This window comes from Trichechus manatus, unplaced genomic scaffold (assembly GCF_000243295.1).
Source record: "Trichechus manatus latirostris isolate Lorelei unplaced genomic scaffold, TriManLat1.0 scaffold00004, whole genome shotgun sequence".
Lineage (NCBI taxonomy): Eukaryota > Metazoa > Chordata > Mammalia > Sirenia > Trichechidae > Trichechus > Trichechus manatus.
Window position 1 is genome coordinate 34,884,579 of NW_004443940.1, and position 27,901 is coordinate 34,912,479.

The 27,901-nt window shown below is 50.3% G+C and overlaps 1 protein-coding gene across 3 annotated transcripts in view; it reads right to left on the bottom strand.

The window, feature by feature from the left end:
- Window positions 1–7,737: 7,737 nt before the first annotated feature.
- Window positions 7,738–27,901, bottom strand: part of KCNIP3 (potassium voltage-gated channel interacting protein 3) — a 94,049-nt gene continuing 73,885 nt past the window's right edge. For 2 of the 3 annotated variants that reach the window (XM_004369352.1, XM_004369353.1), the window contains 7 exons: window positions 19,719–19,843; window positions 19,074–19,143; window positions 18,710–18,780; window positions 10,250–10,357; window positions 9,517–9,621; window positions 8,705–8,767; window positions 7,903–7,950 (listed from right to left, as the gene is read on the bottom strand). In XM_004369352.1, the coding sequence (XP_004369409.1) occupies window positions 7,903–7,950; window positions 8,705–8,767; window positions 9,517–9,621; window positions 10,250–10,357; window positions 18,710–18,780; window positions 19,074–19,143; window positions 19,719–19,843 (590 nt within the window). Of the gene's footprint in view, window positions 7,951–8,704; window positions 8,768–9,516; window positions 9,622–10,249; window positions 10,358–18,709; window positions 18,781–19,073; window positions 19,144–19,718; window positions 19,844–27,901 lie in introns of all 3 variants that reach the window. The other variant, XM_004369351.1, reaches the window with a different exon arrangement.

Below are 27,901 nucleotides of genomic sequence, written 5' to 3' on the forward strand. Positions count from 1 at the left end.
TCAGAGGATTGTTTTTCTGCTCGTTTTACAGTTACAGAAACAGGGGTTCGGCAAGATAAACTGACATGCTGGAGCTGACAGAGAAAGTTCCAGAACTGAAGCCTGGGCTCCACGCCCTGGATTTTTTAAAGGCGTGGCGTGTGTTAAGGAGGCCGTGGGGGATGTGTGAAGACACAGCTCTTCTCCACCCTCAGGGCTGGGTGGAGGGGAGGAAGTGATTCAGAGAGAGGCCTCCCTCAGCCACCACCCTGGGTGCCCTCACCCCCTTCTCACCTGGACTTCTGCACGGTAACCGGGTGGGATGTGGCCTACCCCTGCCCCCAGAGCTGAGTGGACCCGCCCAGATACCTGTCCTAAGGGCAGCAGTTCACCGTTCGGCAAGAGGCTCGGCAGGCGGGCCAGCATGAAAGCTGCATGGCCGGGACAGCAGTCTCCAGACCAGCTGGGTCCTCGGAGCGGCGTGAGTGTGCGTTCCAGAGAGAAAGGAGGAAGCAGGAAGACGCTGCATGCTACGAGAAGCAGTGGGGGAGAGGGGCCCAGCTGCACGGAAGTGGCGCTCAGAGCAGGGAACCCAGCCGTGGAGTGACCCCACTGGAGCTGAGTTTGGAACCTGCAGTGTAGATTCTCTACTTGTGCCCGTTTTATTGGTGAGGAAACTGAGGTACAGAGGGATTATGTGATTTGCCCAAGGTCACGTTGTGGTTAGGTGCCGCCGAGTCGGTTCCGACTCACAGCAACCCTATGTGCAACGAAATGCTGCTGGGACCTGTGCCGTCCTCTCAATCTTTGTTATGCCTGAGCGCGTTGACGCAGCCACTGTGTCAGTCCATCTCGTTGAGGGTCTTTCTCTTTTTCACTGACCCTCTACTTTACCAAGCATGATGTCCTTCTCCAGGGACTGATCCCTCCTGATAACGTGTCGGAAGTATGTGAGACACAGTCTCACCATCCTCGCTTCTAATGAGCATCCTGGCTGTACTTCTTCCAAGACAGATTTGTTCTTTCTTCTGGCAGTCCATGGTATATTCAATATTCCTCGCCAACACCATAATTCAAATCCATTTCCTTGAGATAAATCTCTCTCTCTTCCTCTTTCTGTGTATATAGATTTATACACACTTGACTGGTTTTGCTTCTCTAGAGAACTCAGCCTAAGACTCTTGTTTTCTGCATATATTTTCAAGCTTGTCCTTTTTTTCTTTAAACACATTAAGTACAGTCACGGTGGTGTGCTTCCTTGCGTAACTGGTCATTTTTATGTGACCTCGTGTTTGGCTGGATGTAGTCAGTGGCAGTTCTGAGTTGCCTGGACGCTTTCTTCCGGGGGATTTTATTCTTGCTTCTGCCATGCTCTGGGGCTATTTTAATTGAATTTAATTCTTGCCCTGGAATTTCCATAATGCACCTGCCATATAATTTTGAATCCTAGATCTACCTGGAGCAGACCTGTGTTTACGGATTCTCAGGAGAGGGTGTTTCCCCCACCAGAGCCAGAGCAGGAAGCGGCACATTTCCGTGATGCCCGCCTCTCCGGGCAGGTGGATGTTTTCTGGCTTACTCGTCGCTGTCCTTCGAAGGCCTGGCTTTATGCTGGTTATCAAGCTCAGCTACCCACCTTGCACAACTTCAGGGGCTATTTCCCCTCCTCTCTGGTGAAACGGTTAATCCCCAAAGCCCCCGAAGAAAACAAACAAACCCATTGCTGTCGAGTTGATTCCCACTCATAGTGACCTTATAGGACAGAGTAGAACTGCCCCATACGGTTTCCAAGGAACGCCTGGTGGATTTGAACTGTTGACCTTTTGGTTAGCATCTGTAGCACTTAACCACTACACCACCAGGGTCCCCCCTCAAAGCCCCAGGGTCCTCATATTTACATTTGCCCACCTCCCTGTCTTACCTTCTTGTAAAGAGCAATGTGTGATCACTGTAGTTCATCCAGCCTCTAGGTATTTTGCGGTAGGAGGCCTTCCCAGAATACACAGCCCACCATATGCCCAATAATGCATGTAAGATGTGTGGAATGTCATAGGCTCTTGTACTTATCAGAATGTTTTGGTGAAAAGTCACATAACCTAGCTTGAGCTAGCTTAAGCCAGAAAGGGCATTTGTTGAACAGGTAGAGGATTATCTCCCAGAAGCAAAGAGAGAAGTGTTTAGCAAAACTTTGAGAATGCAGGAACACAGCAATTGCAAAGACCTTGGGAACTGGAACCAAGGACTTGAAAGACTCCCCCTTTCTCCACATGATGGGGCTCATCCCTGCCGGTTCCAGTTCAGAAATTCCCAGGAAGGCCTCTCATTGTTGACTTGGCTGAGATGCCCTTCCCTGAACTGATAATGGCGGTCAGAGGAGCAAGGTCACGTAACAGGACGCCCCCTCCCAGTGCAGCCACAGGGCTAGAGTGGGGGATAGAGGAGAAGGCCTTCAGGGAGGGTGTGTTGAAAGGGGGTCTAGGAAAGACACAAGCACCAGGTGGGCGGGGCGCCACCGCTGCTTACAGCTCCCACAGTCCTCGGCCAGTGAGTCCTTGAAGCGGGGGCCAGGCTGAGTCACTGCGATGGCTGATTTTATGTGTCGTCTTGGCTTGGCTAATGAGTAGTCTAGTCGCTGTTATGACGTGCTTAACTGTGATTAAGTCAGCTGGCCTCAAGTAAAGCCGATTACCCTTCATAATGTAGGTGGGCCTCAACCCATCCGTCGAAGAGCAAAAAGGGGGTTTCCCTGGGGTCTAGTCTCTCCCCAGACTATAAACAGGCACACTGCCAGCGCTTGTCTCTCTTCCCTTTGACTGGCCTGTGGATTCGGGGACGGAAGACAGCAGGAATCTCCAGCCCATCACCTGACCTACAGAGTTTGGACCTGCCAGCCTCCCGCACAATCACATGAGCCAATTCCTTGAAATAAGTATCTCTGTCTCTGTCTCTCTCCCACTGGCTCTGTTTCTCTAGAGAACCCTAAGACAGTCACCGTCTCTCTACCAATGGAGTTTAGCACACTAAAACAAAACAAAACAAAAAACCAAACCCATTGCCTTCGAGTGGATTCCGACTCATAGCAACCCTATAGGACAGGGTAGAACTGCCCCATAGAATTTCCAAGGAGTGCCGGGTGGATTTGAACTGCTAACTTTTTGGTTAGCAGCCGTAGCTCTTAACCACTGCGCCACCAGGGTTTCCCTAGCACACTAATTGCTCAATAAATGCTTGTAAGCAAGCACTGTAGGGAGGAAGCAATTCTAACCTGAAGGAAGTCATTGCTAAAAGCTGCACAAGTGCCCGTCGGCAGAGATGCCTAGAGGGAAGGACTGGCCGGTGTCCCTCTGTGGGCAGCAGTCCATGTGTGAGGTCAGCTTTGCTTTGCCTGGCTACTCCGGTCTAGGATCTATTTAGTACTAAGTGGGGGTGTATGTACGTCCTCTGCCCAGTGAGAGCGAGAATCACAGACCCAGCATGGCCTGGGCGGGCCTATAGTTACCCGCATCATTTGCTAATAAGAACCTTCCCCCATAGAGCTGGGGGTTCCCAAGAGCCATGCTAGGAGCCTGGTGCTGGGCTGGGCTCCTTTAGAGGGGTCTTCAGGCCCCAAGACTGAGAGGCTGGAGCACATGGGGAAGCTGGCATGTGATTTCTGCCCGGCTGGTGCTGTGCATGGGGCAGCAGGCCGCCGGGGAGGCAGGGGTGGCGAGGTCCTCGCTGATGGCAGTGCTGTGGCCACCACAGAGGGCTTGCATACAGTCTCCGTCAAATCACCCAAGAGCCTGGAAGTCGTCCAGGCTGGATTGTTAGTCCTATTTGCAGTGAAGAAACAGAGCCGCTCTGCAAGGGACAGTGCCTGGTGTGAGGTCCACTCACCACTCGACCCCCCAGCGCTGTGTCAGGGGTCAGTGAGAAGCTGGCATCCAGGTGGATGTGACAGGATGGAAGCGTGGGGAAGGATCACTTGAGTCCTGGCTCCACCATACACTACTTGTGTGTTTTGAACAAGGTATTATTTTCTGTCCCAGTTTCCTCATCTGGGAAATGGGCTGATCATGAGAAACGAATGAACTGGAATGTGTAAGATCTTGGAGCAGAAACTGCTCGGTAAATGTCGGTCATCACCGTCACCAACAGCCGTGGGCCACGCCACTCGTCTGGCGACTGCCTACCTGGGGCTGCTCTGAACCATCATTCCAGCCCCTCCTCTTCCACCCTCTCGCCTTGGGTGGGTCCCTGGACCCTTGGGAGGGCTTCCTGCCTATCCCTGCCCCAGCGCCATCCCACCTCTCTTTTGCACATTCTGCAGAGAGACAGAGTTCCCTAAAACACCAGCCAAGCTCAGGACCTGTCACGGCCCCCCTGGCCTCTGGATGAAGTCCGACGTCCTCAGTGGCAACAAAGGCACTGAAGGCCCCACCTCTGAGCTCCCCACACACCTCCAACTTCCCCCATCTCCAGAACACGCACCTTGCTCCCCACGCTGGCTGCATTTTGTGTCCTCGTGGCTTGGTTCTGGTTAGCCCTCCTGCCCGAAGGCCCCCCTTCCCTGCAGTGACTCAGAGTCGGGGACACTAAGAGCTGGGAGGACCCCGAGGAGGGCCGTCATTACAAAACAGGCAAATCAAGGCCCAAAGAGAGGACGCCCCATCCAAGGCCTCGTAACAGCTTTGTGGCCTGGTCAGAACTGAGGTCTCCTGACTCTGAGCCCAGGGCTCCTTCTGGCCCCTCACTGCCACCAGCCTCACGGAGGCCTGGCCGCCCCCTCTGCACGCAGTGCCTGGGACAGAAAGGCACTGACAGGGTGAATGGGAAACAGACGTGCAAACAGAGGGGTGATGGGCTCTCCTCACACTGAGCTCTGTGTCCATCCTGAAGTGGGTGGGTCAGTGCCTACGCCGGGCCTGGGGCCACCTGCCTGAGGCTGAGTCTTGGCTTTTCTCCTTAATGGCTGGGAGACCCTCCCATGGGTCAGCCTCAGCTTGCCCATCCGTGCCTGTCCTGCTGTGGCCGAGGTGACCGTGTCCAGCACGGTGGCAGCCCACAGCAAGCTCAGGAAGTCCCATCCCAAACGTCAAGGTCAGGGCCCCACGACCCGACCGTGCCAAGCCCTGGTGTCTCAGGCAGAGCATCTGGCCTGTGTATGTGGGGTTGGAAGGGGCTCCTGACATCTGTCCTCCCAGCCACCGCCCACGTGCCCATTAGCCAGTCCTGGTGATCCATCGGGGCTTGGGCCCGGGTTTGCTGAGTGTCACATGGCCTGGGGTCTGGCCCCCCGAGGCACTGCCACGGCTTCTCTTCCAGAACCCTCTCCTCCCATCCCCGAGTTGGAGAATCATCTCTGCCCTCTGAGTTTACACTTTTGAAAATAAAAACCAGGAAAGGCAAATTCTGCTTTTGCCCTATGACCTGCACCCTCCAGGCAAGGGGACAGCCAGAAGTGACCTCCCGGAGCCTGGAAAGGACAGTCATCTGGCACAAAACACAAAGAGCACCTCAACAAGTCCCGCGGCCCCATGGGCTCAGCTGACAGGGCCGGAGCTTCTCGGACAGGCTCGAGGGCCTGCGCTTTGCCTTCGGTGCCGCCCCATCCGTACTGGAAATTGAGAGTGGAAACTGGCAAACACCGCATTTTGGGGTATCCCTTTCCCCTGAGGCAGCTGTCAAAGCACTTGCTGGACTCCACCGGGCAGGAGCCACAGCTAACAGCAGCAGGGGCCAGAGGGCTGGACGGAAATTCAGTGGGAACAAGCCAACAACAGCTCCCCTTTGTCAAGTTTCTTTTATTAAAATATACCGGACTAATGTTGGTGGGCGCTGAGAGCAGGAACCACCTCCCAGGCCGCCCCCAAGGGGGACGCTTCTGCCATGCAGACATGCGGCCAGTCCGCCCCCGCCCCGCCCAGCGTGGAGACAGGCCCCTCCTGGTCGGACACACAGCAGTCTGGCCCGAGGCCAAGGGGGCAGGGCCTGTGGAGCCCCCTCTCCCGGGGCCTTGGCTCCGTGAGAGGCCGGGCTGGGGTAGGGGGAGATCCCTGAGCCAGGGAAAGCTGACGCCCTCCTGGAGGAGGCAAGAGGGGCCATGTCAGAACAGATGGGTGTCAGTGCAGCTCCGAGGGGGAAGACCACCTGCACATGGGTGCCATGGAGTCCCAAGGCCAAGCCTGGTGGGGTCCCCATGGCCTCCTCCTTCCATTTCCTCTGAGGACCCTACTCCCCCCAGCCAGCTGGCTCGTGCCTTCTGGGGGCCCGGGGGCTCCCAGGGCCGGGCCTGAGCAGAGACGGGGCAGCAGCCGATGGAATGTATCGTGTGGGAATGTTCCCTGGGAAGGCGCCCGCCAGTGCGGAGGGCCACGTTGCCCGGGGCTGGGTTCCTTCCCGAACAGCCTGGGCAGGTGGAAGCAGCTGTTCCTCTCTCCTCCTGGAGGTTTCTGTCAACCTGCAGGAACCTGCGGCCCTCACTGGCTCTGGCTCTGGCTCGGGCTGACACCAGCCTTGTCCCTAGAGCAGAACCAGCCAGCCGCGTCCCCGGGCTTTGTGCTTTTGAGTGTTGGTGAGGTGGGTTGGGCTGGGCTGGGCTGGGCTTCGACACTCCCCACTCTGTGGCACAGACTGGCTCCGTGCTTCTTCCTGGTGGCCAATGGTATCAGGCCTACGGGGATGCCTCAGCCCACCAGGAGGGACTTGCCTCGGGACACTGTCCTTGGCCCCCCTTGTGGGCTGCAGCCCAGCTACTGGGTGCTTGTGCTTTTTGTACAGGGCTGGGGTGAGCCTGTGCAGGGGGGCTCAGCCAAGCTGCTGAGCCAGGGAGACGGGGACCAGGGAAAAGGGAGGGAGAAGCCCCATTCCCAGGCTCTGAGCCCCCCAGGCTCCTGGCTGCCAGCGCCTGAGCCACCAGCCTCCTGCCAGGATGAAGAGGACCTAGGAGTGAGCAAACACTGAGTCTGGAGCCTGAGGGGTGGGGACAGTCCACTCACTGGATTCCCTGAGCCAGGAATGGGGCAGGGAGGGTGTCTCCCTGTCCCAGCAGAAGTGGGAAACAGTCCCCCTCAGATTCTGCACCAAGAAATCCAGTCCCTGAACTTGACATTGTCCCTTCCTCTCAGAGGAGTTCCATGCCCCCCACCGCCTGAGGGAGCCCAACAGTGGGCCTGCCTGAAGCAGGTGAGCTTGCCCAGGCCAGTGAAGCGGCGGGTGCCCCCAGATCCAGGGCAAGCAGCCAGGGAAGACCCTGACTCTGCCTCCGTCACCCCCTCTTCCCTGTCAGACCTGCCCTGGTCCCCGATCTGCCCCTCCAGGGTCCTGTGGTGAGGGGCCATTGGGGTGTAGGTCGGGGGCAGAGGGAATGGTTGGGGGAAGGTGGGGCCCACACAGGAGGGTGCTGGCTTTGCAGAGGCGTGTGAAACCCTTTCCTGGTACACCCCAGCAGCCGAGCGGCCCACAGACACTGCTCTTTCTGCTGCTCAACCCCGAGGAAGTCTCTCCACGCTGGCCTGGGGGACGGCTGGCCAGGGCCTGCGGCTCCCATCCTACACCCAGCTCCCAGCCAGACTCAGCTCTCTGCCAGCCCAGAGGAGTGGGGGGTGTGTGTGTGTGTGAATGTGTGTGTGTATGTAAGGGAGTGTGTGTGAGCATGTGTGTGAATGCATGTGTGAGTGTGTGATTGTGTGTGTAAGGGAGTGTGTGTAAGCGTGAGTGTGCCAGAGTATGTGTGTGTGAGTGTGTGAATGTGAGAGAGTGTGTGTGAGTGTGTGAGTGTGTGTGTGTGTGTGTGTGTGAGAGTGTGTGTGAGTGTCTGGAGCAAATAGTTCACTTTTTTTAAATATATTAGAAAAAAGTTTCTCATGGAGGCTGTTCCTGGCAGGATGAGGTTTCTCTGGGGTTGAGATGGCATAGCCAGCCCAGGGTCCCCACATCCATGACCTAGATGACGTTCTCAAACAGCTGCATGGAGGTCATGATGTTCTCATCCTGGGTGAAGAGAGGATGGGGGGCCTGGTCAGCCAGCAGGGGGAGGCAGGGGGGATGGCTCTAGTCCAACCTCACCTGGGTACTCTGCACCCTTCAGTGACTGCTGTCTCATTGGGGTGAGACAGGGTGCTGAGGAGCGGAGAGGTCAAGGAGCCTGCCTGGGGCCACCCAGCTGGTAAGGCACAGCCTGCATTCAACCCAGACGTCTGACTCCATGCCTGACAGACGGTAAGACCTCCCTGGCCACACACCCCAAGGGAGGCCACAGGCAACCAGCAGCCGTGCTGGGCGTGAGGCTGGTGGCCGGGGCCAGAGGAGCCCAGTGTCCTGCCCCTGAGAGCAGGCTCTGCACAGCAGGGTCAGCTACAACGCTGGGGGAGGCTTCAGGCACCAGTCCCCCAGCACGGCCCCTTCCCGAGACCGAACCACCCTCCTGCTGGCCCCAATTCTGCCCCCTCTGACTTGAGACCCTGCAATGGCAGGACTGAGAGACAGTGCTTAAGTGGGCTGTGGGCTGGGAGAAGTGGGTGACGGTGGGGTTGGGGAGCAGATGAACTTCACCAAAGAGTTTCACTGAAGCTTGAAGCCGGCTGCTCCAGCCCACCTTGAGGTGGGGAGGGGCCCGGGCATAGCGACAGACAGGTAGGGGCAGACTGGGTGTGTGGGGGCCCTGGGTGGGTAGGAAACCCTCAACCACCCACCTCTGGCCAGGGCTTGCAGAGGATTCTGCTCCAAGCTTTCTGAGGCTGCCTACCTTCTGACAGGTCTCCAGGAACTCGTCCATGGTCACCACCCCATCCTGATTCCGGTCCATTTTCTGCAACACAATCCATACCACGGTGAGTCTGTGGACCAGCAGGGTTGGCATGTTTGTGGGTGGGCAGGGTTGTGGCCAGGTGACGCCCAGCTCCATGCCTCCCACCACAGACACCAAAGTCCCACCGAACTCATCCCCTCAGCCCCTACCCTGGATCCAGGCCACAGGAAAGCCCCTTGAAGGCCAACCTTCACCTCCACTGCTGACTTTCTGGCATCTCCCCGTCTGCCCCCCTCAGACAACTCCCTGACCCCCTACCTGGGCCTGCACTTCTCAGGAGGTGTCCCCATGCTCAGGTGACCCTCTCACTTCCCTGACAGGCAGCGAGGGAGATGGGGCACTGAGGCACAGAACGGCCACACATCTAGAGTTCCCCCAGCAAGTGGGGAGCTGAGCCTTCAGCCCCTTCAACCTGTACCCTCATGGACACAGGACAAAGTCAACTCCCAATCCGCTCCTCCGGCAGGAGTTTCTCTGTAAGAGCTAGAAGCGTCTTGGGGGGCACCAGGACATTGGCCTGGTGGGGGCGGGGGGCAGCCTGCCCCTGAGATGCCGTTCAGCGGAGCTCAGGTGCTGTTTTTAATTCAGGTGATTCTGACAGCCAGCCGGGTTTGGGGTGCAAGTTTAACCTCCTCGCAGGGCAAGGCTTACAGAAGGGAAGTGAGGTTGCCCCGAGAACAAGAGCCCCTTCCTCTACCAGGCGGCCCCCCACCTCCACCCCTGACCGCCCCAGGCTGGAGCGCCCTCACCTGGAAGAACCGCTCCACGTGCTCCAGAGGTGCGTCCTCTCGCAGGATGGGGTAGGTGTGGCGGCCCATCATGTCGTAGATGGACTTCATGATGGCCAGCATCTCCTGGAGGGGCCGGAGGGGCTGGCATGAGGGAGGGCCAGGTTCCCAAGGAGAAGGGGCTGCAGCAGAGGGTGGTGGGCGCTGCCGGGGCAGTGGTTGGGTGGGAGGGGCTGTGCGAGCCAGAGAGAGGAGCACGCACCGGTCCAGGCAGGTCAGCACCAGGCCCCCTGACTCTCCAAGAGAGGGTAGGATAGGTTTTTATGTGCAAGCTTCCAACTTTGAAACAGCAGCAACTATTTCAGATACCAAAAAAGTTTTGGGCCCTGTGTGGCAAGACCTCCGTTCACAGCCCCGGCTTAAGAGGTGCACCCCTTTCCTCTGCTCAGTGGGAGCCAAGGCCAGGCCCTGCTTCTCCAGGGGGTCTCTCTTAGGGTCTCCCCATGAGAAAGGATGATCTAGGAACACTCGTTGAACTGGATTGAGATATGTGGTGAGGGGCAAACACCCAGGTGTCCGGGACCGAGGACATGGGGAAAGGAGGCTGGGAGCCCATGGGCCATCTGTCCCCCAGGGCCAGGCTGGGAGCCACATCTCTGAATGGGTAGGGGAGACAGGACAGACAGGGCTACAGGAGGGAGGAGAGGAAGGGAGTGTGGGGCAACAGGAGGGGGGGAGGGCACGGGCCCGGTACCTCTTTGGTGATGTATCCGTCCTTGTTAATGTCGTACAGATTGAAGGCCCACTTGAGCTTCTCGTGGGCTGTTCCCCGCAGCAGGATGGAGAGGCCGACCACAAAGTCCTGAGGGGAGAAAGGAGGACAGGGAGGGCCTGGAGTAAGAATTCAAAGCCCAGATTCTATTTCCAGTTTGCTATGTGGCTTCCGCTGAAATCTACAGGAGAGGAGCCTCCAAACAGATGAGACAGATGGCAGCCACTCACAAACCCGGTGTGAGTGTGGTGGGGATGGGATAAGGTAGCTGGCATTGATCTTCTCAAACGAAGACTTCTCAATATATGATGTCTTGAACACAGGTAGGAGCCCCATTGGTGCAATGGTTAAGAGCTTGGCTGCTAACCAAAAGGTTGGCAGTTCAAAGCCACCAGCTGCTCCTTGGAAACCCTATGGAGCAGTTTTACTCTGTCCTATAGGGTCGCTATCGACTCGACGGCAGTGGGTTTGGTTTTTGGCTTTTTGAACTCATTTAATGCATCGCTGGTGACAGAGAAGACCTGGAGGCTGCTCTTTTAATAAAGGGGGTGCTCTTCTTTCAGTTTATCAAGAACATGCACATCAAAGGTGGCTGAAAACTCTCCCCCCCTTTTTAAAAAGTTGCACGGACAGTGTTCAACAGTGGGGTCATGGCGTACCTGTGTGTTGGAATCACCTCTGAAGTACGACACAGATAACTTATTATAATGTCACTCATGTGATGAGACACAGATGTTCAAATGGTTTTAATGTGAATACTTGGACTATTTTATTATAACAGTTGTGGAAAGTAAGTCTTTCCCTCACCTCCTGGAAGGTTTGGAGATTAAGCCCTCCATGCCCCATGGGGTCCTCCTGGGCTACTGGGGAGAAAGAGAGTAGAGAAGGGGGTGTCCCAGGGAAGTAGAGGGGAGAGGACAACCAGTCCGCAGAGGGACAGGGTGGTGCACCAAAGGCTCTAGTCCTCACTCAAATATTCGTCAGATTTTCTGGATCTGAGGAGACCTGTACCACAAGAAAGAAAGGCCAAGGGAAACAGAGAAAGCCATTTGGAAGAAACAAAGATTAAGTCAGGAGGAAAGAAAACTTAAAATTATTAGACTCAGAGATTAAAAGTCCTGCATCCCTAAAATAAGGACAGGATGCTACAAAAAAAACGAATAAGTTAGAACAAGAAAGAGCTCTTGGGAATTAAAAACAAGCAAAATGACAAACTCCAAAGAAGGGTTGGAAGAGCAAGCTGAGACATCTTCCATGAAGTAGTAGAGTGAAAAGGCCAAGGGCAGGAAAATAGGAGCGAAAAGAGGAGACGAGAAGAGGTCCCCTCCAGAGGCCCTGATATTGGAACTGCAGGAGTTCCAGGAAGAACCAGGGAACATGGGGAGGAAAGTGTGTCGAAGAAACCATGAAAGAAAATGCCCTACAGTGGAAGGCTGTAAGCTTCCAGGTTCCACTGAGGGCATAGAGCAGTGCAGAACGGTCTGCAGTTCAGCCTGCAGGCACAGGTCATTATGAAACCTCAGAAAACAAAGAGAGGATCCTACGAGCCTTCAGAGAGAACTGGCTGGTAACTGCTGTTTTCCAAAGCAAACTCTGTAAACCTAGTGGGTTCTTGAAGTCATGAATGTATGAACACAAGGGAAGAAATTACACCTTTTTTTTTTAGTATTTTATTGTGGTAAAAATATATGTAAAAAACATTTGCGAATTCCGCATTTCTTACGTGTACTGTTCAGTGACACTGCTCATGTTTACCGTGTTGTGCAGTTATCAACACAATCAGTTTCCAGATCATTCCACCTTCATTAACAGAAGTTCAATGCCTTCTAAGCAAAGACCTCTCATCTTCCCCTCTCTCCTACCCCTGGTTAAACTGCTGTCATTAAGTCAATTCCAACTCATAGAGACTCTATAGGACAGAGAAGAACTGCCCTGTAGGGCTTCCAAGGCCGTAATCTTTATGGAAGCAGACTGCCACATCTTTCTCCCGCGGAGCAGCTGGTGAGTTTGAACCATCGACCTTTTGGTTAGCAGCCAAGCGCTTAATCGCTGTGCCACAAGAGCTCCTTCACCCTCGGTTACCACTAATAAACGTTGGTTTCTAGATATTTGCCTATTCGTGTAAGTGGGGTCATATAATATTTGTCCTTTTGCATCTGACTTATTTCGTTTAGCATGTTTTCAGTGTTCATCCATGTTGTAGTATGTACCAGAACTTCATTTCTGTTTTTGGATGAATAATATTCCATTGCAGGTATGTACTACCTTTTTGCTTATCCCTTCATCCGTTGATGGATGTTCAGGCTGTTTCCACCATTTGGTTACTGAGAATAGAGCTGCAGTGAACATGGGTGTACAGGTTTCTGTTTCGGTTCCTACTTTAAATTCTTTTGTTTATACCCAGGAGTGGAATGGCTGGGTCATATGCTAATTCTCTGTTCAACTTTTGAGGAACTGCTAAACTATTTTCTGAAAATAAAACAATTTTAAAGGAGAAACAATGTGATCTTTCTTACACCTGAGTTTGGGGAATGACAATTACTGAAGCATGCGCATGATTAATAAGTAGCAGAGATTCACAGTTATCCCTAAACTCATGTCACCCCCACTTCCCTGAGGTCTGACAGGCTTTCCCAGGGGGAGGCAAAGGTGTGGAGTCCCACTCGGGGGGTGGGGGTGGGGGTGGGGAGCCCCACACAAGACCCCACCTTCTGGTGTGGACCACTATCTTCTCCATCTTGTCTCCACAGACTGCTTTTTCAGCAGACACGTGCCCGCTGTATCCGGGCCTGTCAGATGGCTCATCTGTCTGCCAGCAACCAAGACATGTCCCCACTCAGCGCCCCTTAGCATGTGAGGGGGGCAGTGAGGCTGTGGGCTTGTGTGGCACACTGTAATGGTGCCAGGAGAGGGGTCCTTCCCTCATCTGTAAAGGTGACACAGAAATGACCCAAGTCCAGCCAGCCCATGTCCAAGTGTACGCTATTTCTAAATTCCTGGGCTGCACACAGCAATTTCACTGTGTGACAACTGCTTGTGTTCACAGAGCCTACCATCCACACTGCCCACAGGGCCCCTGGAACTGGCCCAGCCTCTGCCCTGTGACTATGCTCGAGGCAGGGCCCAGGGAGAGTGAGGAACTCCTGCAGTGACACAGTGAGACCTCGGTTTCCCTGCTAGGACACCCCAAAGTGCATACGGGAGGCGCCCGGTGGAGCCGAGAGCAGATCAATGACTGAAGTGGATGTGGTGCTGGTTATCACGTGGATGCAGGGAAATCATTCCTTCTGCTTGCTGCCCTCACCCTGGTGGATGGAAGCTCTGCCTTGGTCACTGGGCACCGGGGAGGGTGCAGCAGGAGAGGGCCGAGGGGCAGCCACACCCTCCTCCACACATGTGCCTGGCCGCCACTGGGCAGCCTGGCTTTATCCTGGGCACTGAAAAGGCACCAACATTCCACATTCTCTTTATTCACAGTCGCTGTGTTCTACAAAGTCCCTGCAAACAGTGGATTAGAAAACACTCAGCCACTGCTCCCGGGGAAACACAGGGTTAAGTTCCTGCAAGCCTCTGGTCACAACATAACCTCGCTGTATGTGTGTTTCTGTTTAAAAACACCTTATTTAATATGTACTGTGGATTAATTAACATTGAACTCTCGGTCAATGGCACTGTACCTCGTGCCTGAACGAAGCTCATCTAATACGCATTTTCCCCATGAGGCACGTCACAGCCTGCTTACGCTCAGGGACGCTAGAAGGCACTTCAGCGCTGCTCTTGGGGGCCACTTTAAACAGCAAAATCATCCACAAAGAGAACCAAAGTGCAAAAAACGTAGCACTAACTAGACGGTGAAAAGGACGCTTGTTTACAGTGTGAGCCTTGTTCGAGCTCAGCTGGGAACACACACACCAGGCAATTCAAATTTCTCCCCGCTCTGCACATGTCCGTCAATGACAACCAAGAGCCGTGCGGGCTGACTTGTGGGCGGGGTGGCGGGGTGGGGAGGTTACAAGTAAATGTTAGTGAGCAGACGGATTTGCACGTGCAGAACCTGCACGTGATGGGGGACAACTGTAATGACTTTTTAAACTCGACACCTAGTTGGTAAGACGAACTGGCTGAATTAGAAAGGCCCTGGGTGGCACGGAGCGGTGACAAGGCACATCTGTATGTGGCATCGTCCCACTCAGGCAGAGGGAGGGCCGACGCCAGGCTCCCTGCTGTTCAGATCCCGGGGTTCCCTGAGGATGAGCAGGAGCCAGACCCTGAGGCGTGACACGGGCACTTGTCTGCAGCTCAGCTCCTGGGAGGTTTGCTTGTCTTGCTTTTGACTTTTGGTACTCATTCTTGGTGAGGGGAGGGATCTTACCATATTTTACCATGTAAGTAAACTAATTAATATGTGTTTTAATCTCTCAGTAATATATAAAAAGGATTAGGATCACTGTAAATCATGATGCGCAGACTTTCCTTTCTGATTTAAGAGCCCGTTGGAAGGCTCTGAGGCCTGGCAATGATGAACGGCTGAGCATCCTTGGACGCTTCCAGACACACCCAGGGCCAGGTTTTGGGCCCCTATCCCAAGGCAGAGGAGTCCCTGGGTGGTGCAAATGGTTAAGCACTCAGCTACTAACTGAAAGGTTGGCGGTGTGAATCCACCCAAAGGTGCCTCAGAAGAAAGGCCTGGTGATTCACTTCTGACAGATCACAGCCACGGAAAACTCTATGGTGCGATTCTACTCTGACACACATGGGGTGGCCATGAGTCGGAAGTGACTAGACAGCAATGGGTTTTGTTTTGTTTTTTTCCCCCAAGGCAGCCTCCTTCCTGACCACTGGGATCCCCACCTCTGCTGAGCTGGGGATAGGGCTGAGCTGGTTAGGGGGTCCCGGGAAGATAGGGCCCTTCTCCTTTCGGGGAAGAAGGGCTATTGTAGAACCAAAAAAAAAAAAAAAAAAAAATCAACAAAACCTGTTGCTGTTGAGCCCATTCCAACCCTAAGTGACAATACAGGACAGAAGACAACTGCCCTGCAGGGTCTCCGAGGCTGTGATCTTTACAGAAGTGGACGGCCAGCATCTTTCTCCCGTGGGGAAAGCTGGTGGGTGTGAAGCCTCGACCTTTCTGTTAGCAGCCGAGCGCTTAACCACTGCACCATCAAGGCTCCTTTACTGTAGCACAGAGCACTTGAAATCCGTAAATTCCTCAAGGTAAACAGATAGGTATGATTCCAGGGGCAGATTAACCAGTGAGCATGGTATGCACTGGCTTGCACTGAGCAAGTTACGCACAGGCGTAATTGTATTTACTTGCTCATCAGTGGTGAGCAACTTCCCATGGATTTCACCGCGTCTTTGACGGGGTGGGGACAGGTGAAATTGTGCACTGAGGATCGGTGGGAAGGCCCAAGTGGGCCCGGGCAGACCTGGCTTATTGGGTAATCGGCCCTGGGTATGAAGTCAGAGTAAATTCATGTGCAGAGAAGCACGTGGGAAGTCCTGGGATATGCCTTTGTGACAACCCCCAGGCCGGGAATGAACGATCTTCTGAGATGGCGCCTAGCAGAGGGCTCCCAACTCAGCCACTGACAGCACCCCTTCCCCCAAGACCTCACCATCTACCACGTTAAAGGGGCCATAGACCTCCTCTCTGTCGGTAGTGAAGCAACAACCACAAGGAGGGTGAGGAGGGTGAGCAGGGTGACAGACATTCCCGAGCTTTGTGCAACTATGAAATCATATAATCTCTGAACTTCATGCCCATTAAGCTAGCTACGATTTAAAAAATGGAAAACTACAGGTGTGGGCGAGATGTGGAGAACTTGGAACCCTCCTCCATTGCTGGTGGGACTGTAAAATGGTGCAGCCACTGTGGAAAACAGTTTGGAGTTTCCTCGAAAAGTTAAACATAGAATTACCATATGATCCAGCAATTCTACTCCTAAGTATATACCCTAAAGAACTGAAAGCAGGAACGCCAACAGACACCTGTACACCAAGGCTCACTGCAGCACTAATCACAAGAGCCAAAAGACGGAATCAGCCCAAAGGTCCATCAACAGATGAACGGATAAACAGAATGTGGTACCTACATACAGCGGAATACTACTCAGTATAAAGAGGAGTCAGGTCCTGATACATGCCACAGTATGTGGCTTAGTTATCTGTGCTGTTGTAACAGAAGTACTATACATTTCTGCTTTAACAAACAGAAATTTATTTTCTCACAGTTTAGGAGGCTAGAAATCCAAATTCAGAGCTCGAGCTCCAGGGGAAGGCTTTCTCTCTCTGTCGGCTCTGGAGGAAGGTCCTTGTCTCCAGCTTCTACTCCTGGTTCCTTGGAGATCTCCATGTGTCTTGGCATCTGTCTTACCCCATCTCTCTCTGCTCGCTTGTTTAATCTCTTTTATATCTCAAAAGAGACTGACTCAAGGTACACCCTACACTAATCCCGCCTCATTAACATAACAAAGAAAACCCATTCCCAAATGGGATTATAACTACGGGTATGGAGGTTAGGATTTACAACACATAGTTTTGGGGGACATAATTCAATCCATAACAACGTGGATGAAACTTGAAAACATTATGCTGAGTGAAATAAGTCAGTCACAAAGGGAAAAATATTGTATAATCCCACCTATAGGAAATGTTTAGATTAGGCAGGTGTTACCGGGGGCAGGAGTTATTGCTGTTAGGGCCTGTCGGGTTGGTTCCGACTCATAGCATCCTTACGCATAGCACAACGAAACACTGCCCCTCACGACCGTTGCTGTCTTTGAGCCCATTGTTGCAGCCACTGTGTCAATCCATTCATTGAGGGTCTTCTTCTTTTTCGCTGACCCCCCTGCTTTAGCAAGCACGATGTCTTTTTCCAGGCACTGGACCCTCCCGATAACATGTCCAAAGTAAGTGAGACGAAGTCTCGACGTCCTCACTTCTAAGGAGCATTCTGGCTGTACTTCTTCCTAGACAAATTTGTCTGTTCTTCTGGCGGCCCATGGGATATCCGATATTCTTCACCAACACCATCATTCAAAGGCATCAGTTCTTCTTCGGTCTTCCTTATTCATCGTCCAGCTTTGACTAAAGGACGAGAGGGAGGGGGAAAGAGGGCTCGCAGCTTAGGGAACACTGAGCTTCTGTAAGGGTGATGGAAAAACTTGGAAACAGATAAGGGTGATGATTGCTCAGTGTGGTGACGTAACTAACATCACTTGACTGTACACGTGAAGGTTGCTGAAATGACACGTTTTCTTAGATACATATTTACCATAATAAACTAAGAAAATCAAAAACAGGAACTACCAAAGGAGACCCTGGCGGGCCCATTCCACTGGATTCCTTCACACACTGTATTCCCCGAAGTCTCAGGGCCTCTTAAAAGCACACAAGCAAGTGGTCACAGGGCAGGGACGGGCAGGGCAGTGTGTTTTCACCCCTAACTCCTTTGAACCGACTGGACTTTTCACCGCGGGCAAGCGTCACTTACAATAAAAACTATGAAACCGCTGTAGGTTGACAAAGAAATAGCCTTAATCGTGGGCCCAGACGGCTGGGGCTGCAGTCAGAGATCGGGGGCCTGGGCTGCGCCTGCCCTGCCCGCCCGCGTGCTCGCAACATAAAAATAACCCGGCGGCATTATTGACTGGTTATTATTACACCACAGATCGCCAGGGCCCCCGCTGCTTTCCTGTCAGCCGCCCTTGACCCTGGAAGCTGAGCTGGGTGGGATATCGATCCGGCCTGCTCTTGCCAAGGTTTTCCTCTCTGAAGAGGTTTCAGCTTTTGGTCTGCAGCTATTTTTAGGTGCCTGGGCTCCACAGCTGGGGGCGTCTCTCCAGTGATCCTGTGTGGCCAGGTCTGGGTGGAGATATGACGGTACCAGCACGGAGAACCCCGGGCAAAGCCTCTGCTGTCTCCTGGGGCCCGGATTCTCCTTCCTGACAGGGGACACCTGGCTTTGCTGACCGGGCCCAGCTGGGGGACCCCCTGCAGCCTGCACGCCCTGGGATGCTCTGCCTGTTTGGGGGCTAGGGCGTAAATTCTGGGCTGGAAGCCTGAAATCCCACCACTAGCAAGCCTCGCCTTTGAGTTAAACCTTGCCTCCTTTTAAAATGCAAATTCGCCTTGGGTGACTAACACCTCAGTGTGCAGCTCCCTTTGCTGGGCGGGGCTGGACGCAAATGCTTAGAATGGAAGAAAAGGCCGAGATGGGGTGACGGGACAGCAAAACCGAACATCACTAGCTCCACAGTCAGGCCCGGGGCCAGCCCAGCACCATCCACTCATGCCCCGGGGAACACACTTGACAGTCTACACCCAGGATCCTGTCTAAGCCTCTCAGGGGTGGTGGGCAGGCAGCTCCCCCAGGCCCTGCCCTCCAGGAGCCAGCAGGCCGCAGGGGCAGGGGACGCGGAGGGGTCAGCAGGGACCTACCTCGAAGTGGATGGCCCCATTCCCGTCAGCATCGAAGGCGTTGAAGAGGAAGTGTGCATACGTGGTGGCATCTGGGGAGAGTGAGGGCAAGGGCTGGGTGCATCCGGGCCTCCTGGCAGCCCTTGCCCCTACCCGGGAGCCCACCTGGGCCAGAGCAGCTTTGTCCTGAGTGAGAGTCCTCCCTTCCAGTGGGACAAGGGCAGCACCAGGTGTCCGAAGGGCAATGGCATCGGGGAGGGCAGGGCTGGAGCTGAGGCCCCCTCCCTGCCCTGTGTCCCAGGGTAGAAGGGATGCCCACCCACTGCAGATCTGCCACACTGTAGGGGCTTCCAGGGGGGCCACAGGGGCCTGGTTGCAGACTCACCTCCCTGAGGAAAGAACTGTGAGTAAATGAGCTTGAAGGTGTCTTCATCCACCAGGCCTGTGGGACACTCCTGCAGCAGGAAGTCAAGCATCAGTGACCTTGGCCTCCAGGCCCCACCCCAGTGCCCGGACTCTGCAGACCCCAGCCTCGCTCCTCCCTCTGGGGGAGCCTCCCACTGGGAAAGGCCTGGGGGTCGGGGTGAGAGCAGGCGAGAGGCAGAAAGCGGGGAGATAGGAAGGGGAAGGCTGGCCCCTCACGCCAAGCGGGTCCCTCTGGGCTGTCACCCCCTTTGCCAGCATCAGAGACACCGGGCAGGGAGCACGGGCCTCCAGAGACCAATCTGGGGCTTATCCCAGCCCCAGTGGGCTCCCCAACAACAGGCTCTGGGATGTTCACTCTGCCTAAACCCTGGTGGTGCAGTGGTTAAGAGTTTGGCTGCTAACCAAAAGGTCGGCAGTTTGAATCCACCAGGCGCTCCTTGAAACCTCTATGGGACAGTTCTACTCTGTCCTATAGGGTCACTATGAGTCGGAATCGACTCAGTAGCAATGGGTTTGGGGTTTTTTTTTTTTTTTTTTGGAGGTATCTAGAGGCTCCCTCTTGGGGTCTTCGGGGCCCCCCGGGGTTTTTACCGGGGGCACTCACGTTCTTGAAACCCCTGTAGAGGGACTGCAGCTCCTTCTTGGTGAACTTGGTGTGTGCCTGCAGCTGGTCCAGCCCCTCTGGCTGGTGGCGGACTGTGGACAGCTCCAGCTCACTGTCGCTGCTGTCTGCGGGGACACAGACCCGGGAGGCTGGGACAACGGCCCCTCCCCCACTCACCCCAGTGTGGATGGCTGAAGGAGGGGAGGGGGCCTTTCTTGGTGATGACCACATCCGGCCACGCAGGCCGTGCGCGAGGCAGATGGAGGGGCTGTGTGGGAGCAGCACCCCCCCAGCAGCTGTGCCTCTCGGCCACCCTGGTTCCCTGCTCCTCACACAGAGAGGACCCTCCCCACTCATCTCAATAGTGCCCAACCCCAAAGGCACGTGGCAGGATGGGGGTGAGAGCTGGTCCTGTCCTAGAGAGAGAGAAACTGGGGAGGCGGGAGGGCAAAAGACAGCAGACAGGTGCAAGGGGCCCTTGAGCTTAAAGACCCAACTGCCAGGCCACCTCCTGTGGGCAGCCCACCCTGACTTCCCCTGAAGTGAGGAGGGCCCACCTCTTGACCTATGGCAGCCTTTAAAAAACCCAGTTGCCCCAGAGTCAGCCCCAACTCACAGCAACCCCACGCGTGTGAGAGCAGAATGGACTCCATAGGGCTTTAAATGGCTGATGTTTCAGAAGCAGATCACCAGGCCTTTCTTCTGAGGTGCCCCTAGGTGGACCTGAACCTCCAAGCTTTTGGCTAGCACGGATCGATGTTAGAAACACGGTGCTTACTTCAATTAAAAGGTAGGCATTCCGGAATGCATGAAAAAATAAGACCCAACGATATGTTGTTTGGAGCCCTGGTGGCACAGGGGTTAAGAGCTTGGCTGCTAACCAAAAGGTCAGCAGTTCCAATCCACCACCTGCTCCTTAGAAATCCTATGGGGCAGTTCTACTCTGTCCTATAGGGTTGTTATGAGTCAGAATCAACTCGATGGCGATGGGTAATATGTTGTTTATGGAGCCCCTGGGTGGTACAAACAGTTAATGTGCTTGGCTGCTAATTAAAAGGTTGGTGGTTCCAGTCCACCCAGAGACACTTTGGAAGAAAGCCCTGGTGATCGACTTCTGAAAAATCAGCCATTGAAAATTCCATGGAGCACAGTTCTACTCTGACACACACGGGGTCGCCATGAGTCAGAAATGACTCTATGGCAACTGTTATTTTTATTTTTGTATGCTATTTACAAAGAAACATACCCTTAATACAAAGACACAGATGGATTTAAAGTAAAAGGGTTGGAAAAGCATAAGAAAGCTGGAGTGGCTATATTAATAATAAAAAAATGTAGACCTCAAGACAAAGAGTATTACTAGAGACAAAGAGGCACATTTCATAATGATACAAAGATTAATTCATCAAGAAGAGATAAAAATCTGAAATGTATACAAACCTAATAATAGAGTTTTAAAATACTCAAAGCATTAAAAATTAAGAACTACAGGGAAAAAAAAAGATAAATCCACAACCATAGTTGAAGACTTTAACATCCTTTTCTCAGTAAATAATATAAGCAGAGATACAAAAGATTTGAAAAGCCATCAGCCAATTTGACCTAATGGATATTTATAGAAGTCCATACCCAACCATTGTAGATGACATATTTTTTTCAAGAACACATGCTACTGTTACCAAGATACACCAGATGCTGGGCCACAACACAAGACCCTGACTACAGCAGTGTTAAAATAAAAACAAAACCAATAAGATATCTAGAAAATCCCAAATATTTGGAAATCAAAGAAAACACTTTTAATTAATTCCTAGGTCAGAAAAGAAAGATCACAAGAGGATTTAAAAATAATGTGTAATTAATTATAATGAAAACATAGCATACAAAAATTTGCTGGAGGCAGGTACAGCCGTGCTTAGAGGAAAATTTATAGCTTTAAATTCCTTTAGTAGAAGGTACAAAACCAATGATTTAAGCTTCTGTCTTCAGAATCTAGAAAAAGAAGAGCAAATTAAGCCCCAAGTAAATAGAAGAAAGGACACAGAATAGGCAAGCCATAGACTGGGAAACATACCTGTAGTACATATATCTGACAAAAGATTTATTTCCAGAATATATAAAGAACTCCTACAAATCAATGATAATAAGACTAACAACTCAATTTAAAAAAATAGGCAAAAGACTAGAGCACTTTACAGAAGGAGATACACAAGTGGCCAAATGTGGAAAATGATGGAAATCAAAAGACAATAGCACATTATCTGTAAACTGTCAGAAGAGAAAGAAATCTGTCAACCTAGAATTTTGTATTCAATGAAAGGAAGGTATTTTCAGATAAATAAATGCTAGAGAATTTGCTGCCAGCAGACCTGTATTATAAGAAATACTAAAGAAATTCTTCAGGATGAAGGGATATGATACCAAAAGGAGATCCAGATCTGCAGAAAACTAACAGGAATAGTTTGAACTAAATGCATGTGAAAATATAGCACATCAAAATGTGTTGGATGCAGCTAAATCAGTAGTTACAGAAAACTTTAAACCATTGAATGTTTACTTTAGAAAAGAATAAGTTTTAAATAAATAATCTAGGGTTCCACCTTAAGAAACTAGACATAGCAGAGTAAAATAAACCCAAAAGCAAGCAGAAGGAAGAAAACAGAACAAGAGCAGCGATCAATGAAATTGGAAAACAGAAAAAATAGAGAATCTTAATGAACCCAAAAGATGGTTCTTAGAAGACATCAGTAAAATTGCTAAAACTCTAGTAAGTAAGATCGACAAAGAAAAAAGAAGAAAAGACACAAATTACCAATATCAGGAATGAAACAGGAAATAACTATAGCCCTCAGGATATTAAAAGAATAAAAAGGAAATGAATAAAAATGAACAAGTCTTTGCACATAAATTCAACTACTTAAATGAAATAGATCAATTCCTCAAAAATCACAAACTACTCAAACTACCAACCCAGTATGAAATATATAAACTGAATAGTCCTAATAAATATCCCTCATGAACATAGATGTAAAAATTTTCAACAAAATACAAGCAAACTGAATGGATTGATGTATAAAAATAATAATACACTACACCAAGTGGGGCTTTCTTGGGATGCAAGGCTGATCAAATATTTGAAAATAAATCAACATAACCCACCATATTAATAGTCTGAAGGAAAAAAATAAAAACAACACACGATCCTATCAACTGATGTGGAAAAAGCATTTGACAAAACTCAACATCAATTCATGATAAAGATCCTCAGTAAACCAGGAATAGAAGGGAACTTCCTTAGCCCTAGTGGCACGGTGGTTAAGAGCTCAGCTGCTAACCAAAAGGTCAGCAGTTTGAATCCACCAGCCGCTCCTTGGAAACGCTATGGGGCAGTTCTGCTCTGTCCTATAGGGTCTCTATAAGTCAGAATCCACTCAAGGGCAATAGGTTCCTTAACTTGATAAAGGACATCTATAAAACCCCATAGCTAACATCGTACTTAACACTGAAAGACTGTACGTTTTCCTCCTAACATTGGCAACAAGGCAAAAATGTTCTCTCCGCTCCTATTCAACATCATAGTGGAAGTCCTAGCCAGTGCAATAAGGCAAGAAAAAGAAATAAAAGGCGTACAGATTACAAAGGAAAAGTTAAAGTGGCCCTATTCGCAGATGACATGATTGTCAATGTAGATAATCCCAAGAAATCTACAAAAAAACCTCTAATAACTGAGTTCAGCAAGGTCACAGGGTACAAAGTCAATACACAAAAATTAATCACATTTTGATAGGCCAGCAATGTACAAATGGAAACCAAAATTTAAAAAACAATAGTATTTAAAACAGCTCCCCCTACAAATGAAATTCCTAGGTATACATATGACAAAACATACCTATAATCTGTGTGCTAAGGACCAAATGCTGATGAAAGATCAAAGGAGACCTAAATAAGTGAAGAGATGCGCCATGTTCATGGACCTGAAGACTCGAGATCGTAAAGATCTCCAAAATGATCTACAGATTCAGCACAATTCCTGTAAAAACTCCAGCAGGGTTTTTTTTTTTTTTTTTGTAGATATAGACAAGCTGATTCTAAAATTTATATGGAAAGGCAAAAAAAAGAATAGCTAGAACAAATTTGTAAAAGAGAAGTAAAGCAGAAGGAATCAGTCTATGGACAAGATAAAATTAAAGGGAGGGAGAACAGGTCAGTGGCTGCCAGGGGCTGGGGCATGAGGGAAGGGTTGACCACAAAAAGGGGCAACATGAGGGAATTTTTTGAGGTGATAGAACTATTCTGTATCTTGGTTGTGGTAATGGTTACATGACTATGTATTTGTCAACTTTCATAGAATTAGACACCAAAAAAAGGTGCCCTTGACTGTATATAAATTAAAAAGAATAAAAATCAAATTAAAAATTAGAATAACTGCCTAGAGAGGAGGAGGAAAGTGAAGGAATAAAGGAGAAAAAATAAATATATAAAACAAGAGAGGAGTTCTAAATGGGTCAGTGTTATAATATCCCATGAACTAAAAAATATGATTAACTTAATCCTCTGCCTCTGAGGACCAAAAAACAAAACTAAACAAAAATTCCAAATCTGCTGCTATTTCTTCCGTTAGAAACAAAAAACCTTTCTTGCCCCCATTTCTCCTCAAGCTGTTGCCTTGTTTTCTCCTTTCTTACACTCACTCTGCTTTTTTCCCTTGAACTTACTCCCAGGGGCACCTGCCCCACCACTCCACCCAAACTGCTCTTAAAAGGATGACCAGTGATCTCCACCCTGAGCAACCAGTGAGCAATACAATAATCTTCACTTCAAAATCATATAAAACCAAACCAAAAAACCTGCCACCATCAAGTTGATTCCAACTCAGAGCAACCCTAGAGGACAGACTAGAATTGTGCCATTGGGTTTCCAAGGAGCAGCTGGTGGATTCTAGCTGCCAAACTTTTGGTTAACAGACATATAAGGGCAACACAAAAATGAAAATTATATGCCCATTTCACTTTTGAACATAGATGCAAAACCTTAAACCAAATGTTAGCTAACTGAATTCAACTGTATTTTTTTTTTAAGTGCACCAAGGTCAAGAAGCCTTTATCATTAAGGGCACAGGGAGAAGAATTACATGAAAATCTTAACGCAAAAAAAGCATTTTTTAAATTGTACTTTATTATTATTATTATTATTCCTTTTTTATTGTACTTTAGGTGAAGGTTTACAGAACAAATAGTTTCTCATTAAACAGTACACATATTGTTTTATGACATTGGTTAACAACCTCACAACATGTCAATACTCTCCCTTCTCGACCTTGGGTTCCCTATTACCAGCTTTCCCATCCCCTCCTGCCTTCTAGTCCTTGTCCTTGGGCTGTTGTGCCCCATTAGTCTCGTTTTGTTTTATGAGCCTGTCTAATCTTTGGCTGAAGGGTGAACCTCAGGAGTGACTTCACTACTGAGCTAAAAGGGTTTCTGGGGGCCATACTCTTGGGTTTCTCCAGTCTCTGTCAGGCCAGTAAGTCTGGTCTTTTTTTGTCAGTTAGAATTTTGTTCTACATTTTTCTCCAGCTCTGTCTGGGACCCTCTGTTGTGATCCTCGTCCAAGCAGTGAGTGGTGGTAGCCAGGCACCATCTAGTTGTACTGGACTCAGTCTGGTGGAGGCCGTGGTCGCTGTGGTCCATTAGTCCTTTGGACTAATCTTTCCCTTGTATCTCGTTTTCTTCATTCTCCCTTGCTCCCGAAGGGGTGAGACCAGTGAAGTATCTTCGATGGCTGCTCACAGGCTGTTAAGACCCCAGACACTACTCAGCACGGTAGAATGTAGAATGTGTGAAAAAAGCATTTGAAGAGCTTCCACATCTATCAAGGAGCCCTGGTGGCACAAAGGTTACGTGCTAGGCTGCTAACTGAAAGGTTGGCAGTTCGAACCCATACATCAGCTCCATGGGAGAAAGACCTGGCGATCTGCTTCTGTAAAGATAACAGCTTAGAAAACCTTACGGGGCAGCTCTACTCTGTCACACTGGGTTGCTATGAGTCAAAATCTACTCAAAGGCACCCAACAACAACAGCCACATCTATTTATTATTAAAATAAACAAACAAAAACTCTTAACAAACTAGGAATCAAAGGGAATTTCCTTACGCAGTGCAATGGGCTTCTCTTTATATGTGGCCTTTCTGGTCCTGGGTTTGTAGTTCTGCCAAGATGATTTGCTAGGCCACAATCTTACAAAAACAAAAGGGACTGGACGGTTTACAATGCAAATAAGGTTTGTAAAATCCTTGAGGGGATTGGATGATTACTATGCAAATTAGGTGACTGTGGACTCTCGAGGGGATTGGTCAGTTTGTAGTCTTGGTGGGAGAAGTAGGCTTATAAAACAGCCAGTCTCACAGAAGTTTGGGTCATCTCACTATCACCAAGAAGAAAAACCTGGAGCAGAGTGCATCCTTTGGACCTGGAGTCCCTACACTGAGAATCTCCTAGACCCGAGAGACAGAAGGACCTGTAACACAGAAGACCAGTGCAAGACAGCAGTGGTAGGCTTGCCCACCCACAACCCATGAAGCAAGAGAGCGTCTTCAGGCAGGGGGCTTGCTGGTGGAGTAGGGTGCCTCCAGGCGCTTGTCATCAGAGCTAAAGAGTTGTAACACTTGCCCAAGCAGCGTGATGACCAGAGGCCCGGCAGCAGAGGCCTGGCTGAGAAGTGAGGCCTGCCTGCAGGGACAGGCAAAAAGGAGCTGAGAGCTATTTTGGTTGAAAGTTGTCCTGACTGACTAACTGTATCCTGTGTTCTGTTACTTCCACGTTGATCCTGTTCTTGAATTTTGTATACAGCCTGTTACTTCTCTGATAAACCAGATAATCATGAGTATGGTCTGTGAGTTCTGTGTGGCCACTGCAACAAATCATCAAACCCAACAGAGAAGTAGAGAGTGCTGTGGGAGGGACGGCTGGTGTCAGAATTGGTAAAAAGGTTGGAGGGTAGAGGTATGTCTGACCTCCACCTCACAGGGATCCACTCTGGGCTGATCTTGATTCTCCTCCTGTCTCCGGAACGTAGAGGAGGTCTGATCCCACCATGGTACACCTTAACTGGATGAAACTTATGTGCCAAAAGTCACAGAAAATGTTAGACTTAATGGTAAAGGCTCAGACAACATTCTCTTTAAGATCTGGGACCAGCCCAGGTTGGCCACAATCACCACTAATTGATGTCCTGCCAACGCGCTAAGAAAGTTTTGAAAAACAAATAAATGGTGTAAGAATTGCGAAGGAAGGGTCAAGGCAACCTTATTTGTAGATAATAGGGTCTCTATAGGGACCAAAGGATCAACAGACATCAGAGTTCAGTAATGTTCCAGATACAAGATTAACTTAAAAAAATCAATAGCAATTCTCTAACCAGCGATAACCAACCAGAAAAATATAAAAATAACACTCATTATAGCAATAAAAACTAAAAAGTACCTAAGTATTAACCAAAGTCAAAAGACCTGTATAGAAAGATAATCTGACTAAATCAGATATTCTATTTTGGATGGCGCCACTTAGTACTATAAAGATATCCTTTAACCCCAAAGTAATATATAAATTCAAGAATATCTCAATAAAAAAACCTCAGTTGGATATTTTCAGAACTTTGATAAACTTACTAAAAAATTTATACAGAGGAATAAAATATTGATAAAAAACTTAAAAGGAAAAGAGAAGAGGGGGTTTTCCCTACCAGACGCCAACACACAGGGCAGTCACTGTAATTAAAAATCACGTGAAAGCCCGAGAGGACGGCCCCCAGACGCCCTTTTAGCTCAGTGGTGAAGTCACTTCCGAGGTTCACCGTTCAGCCGGGGAGTGGACAGCCCCATAAAACCAAATGGGACTAATGAGGCACGGCAGTCCAGGGACAAGGACTAGAAGGCAGAAGGGGATAGAAAAGCTGGTGATAGGGAACCCAAGGTTGAGTAAGGACAGTGTTGATGTGTTGTGCGGTCGTTAACCATTGTCATAGGGCAACATGTGTACTAACTGTTTAATGAGAAACTATTTTGTTCTGTAAACCTTCATCTAAAGTGAGAACAGCAGCACAATTGGAAGAGCGTAGTCGATGTCACTGAACTGTGCATGTAGAAGTTTTTGAAACGGTGTATCTTTGGCTATGTGTATTTTCACAA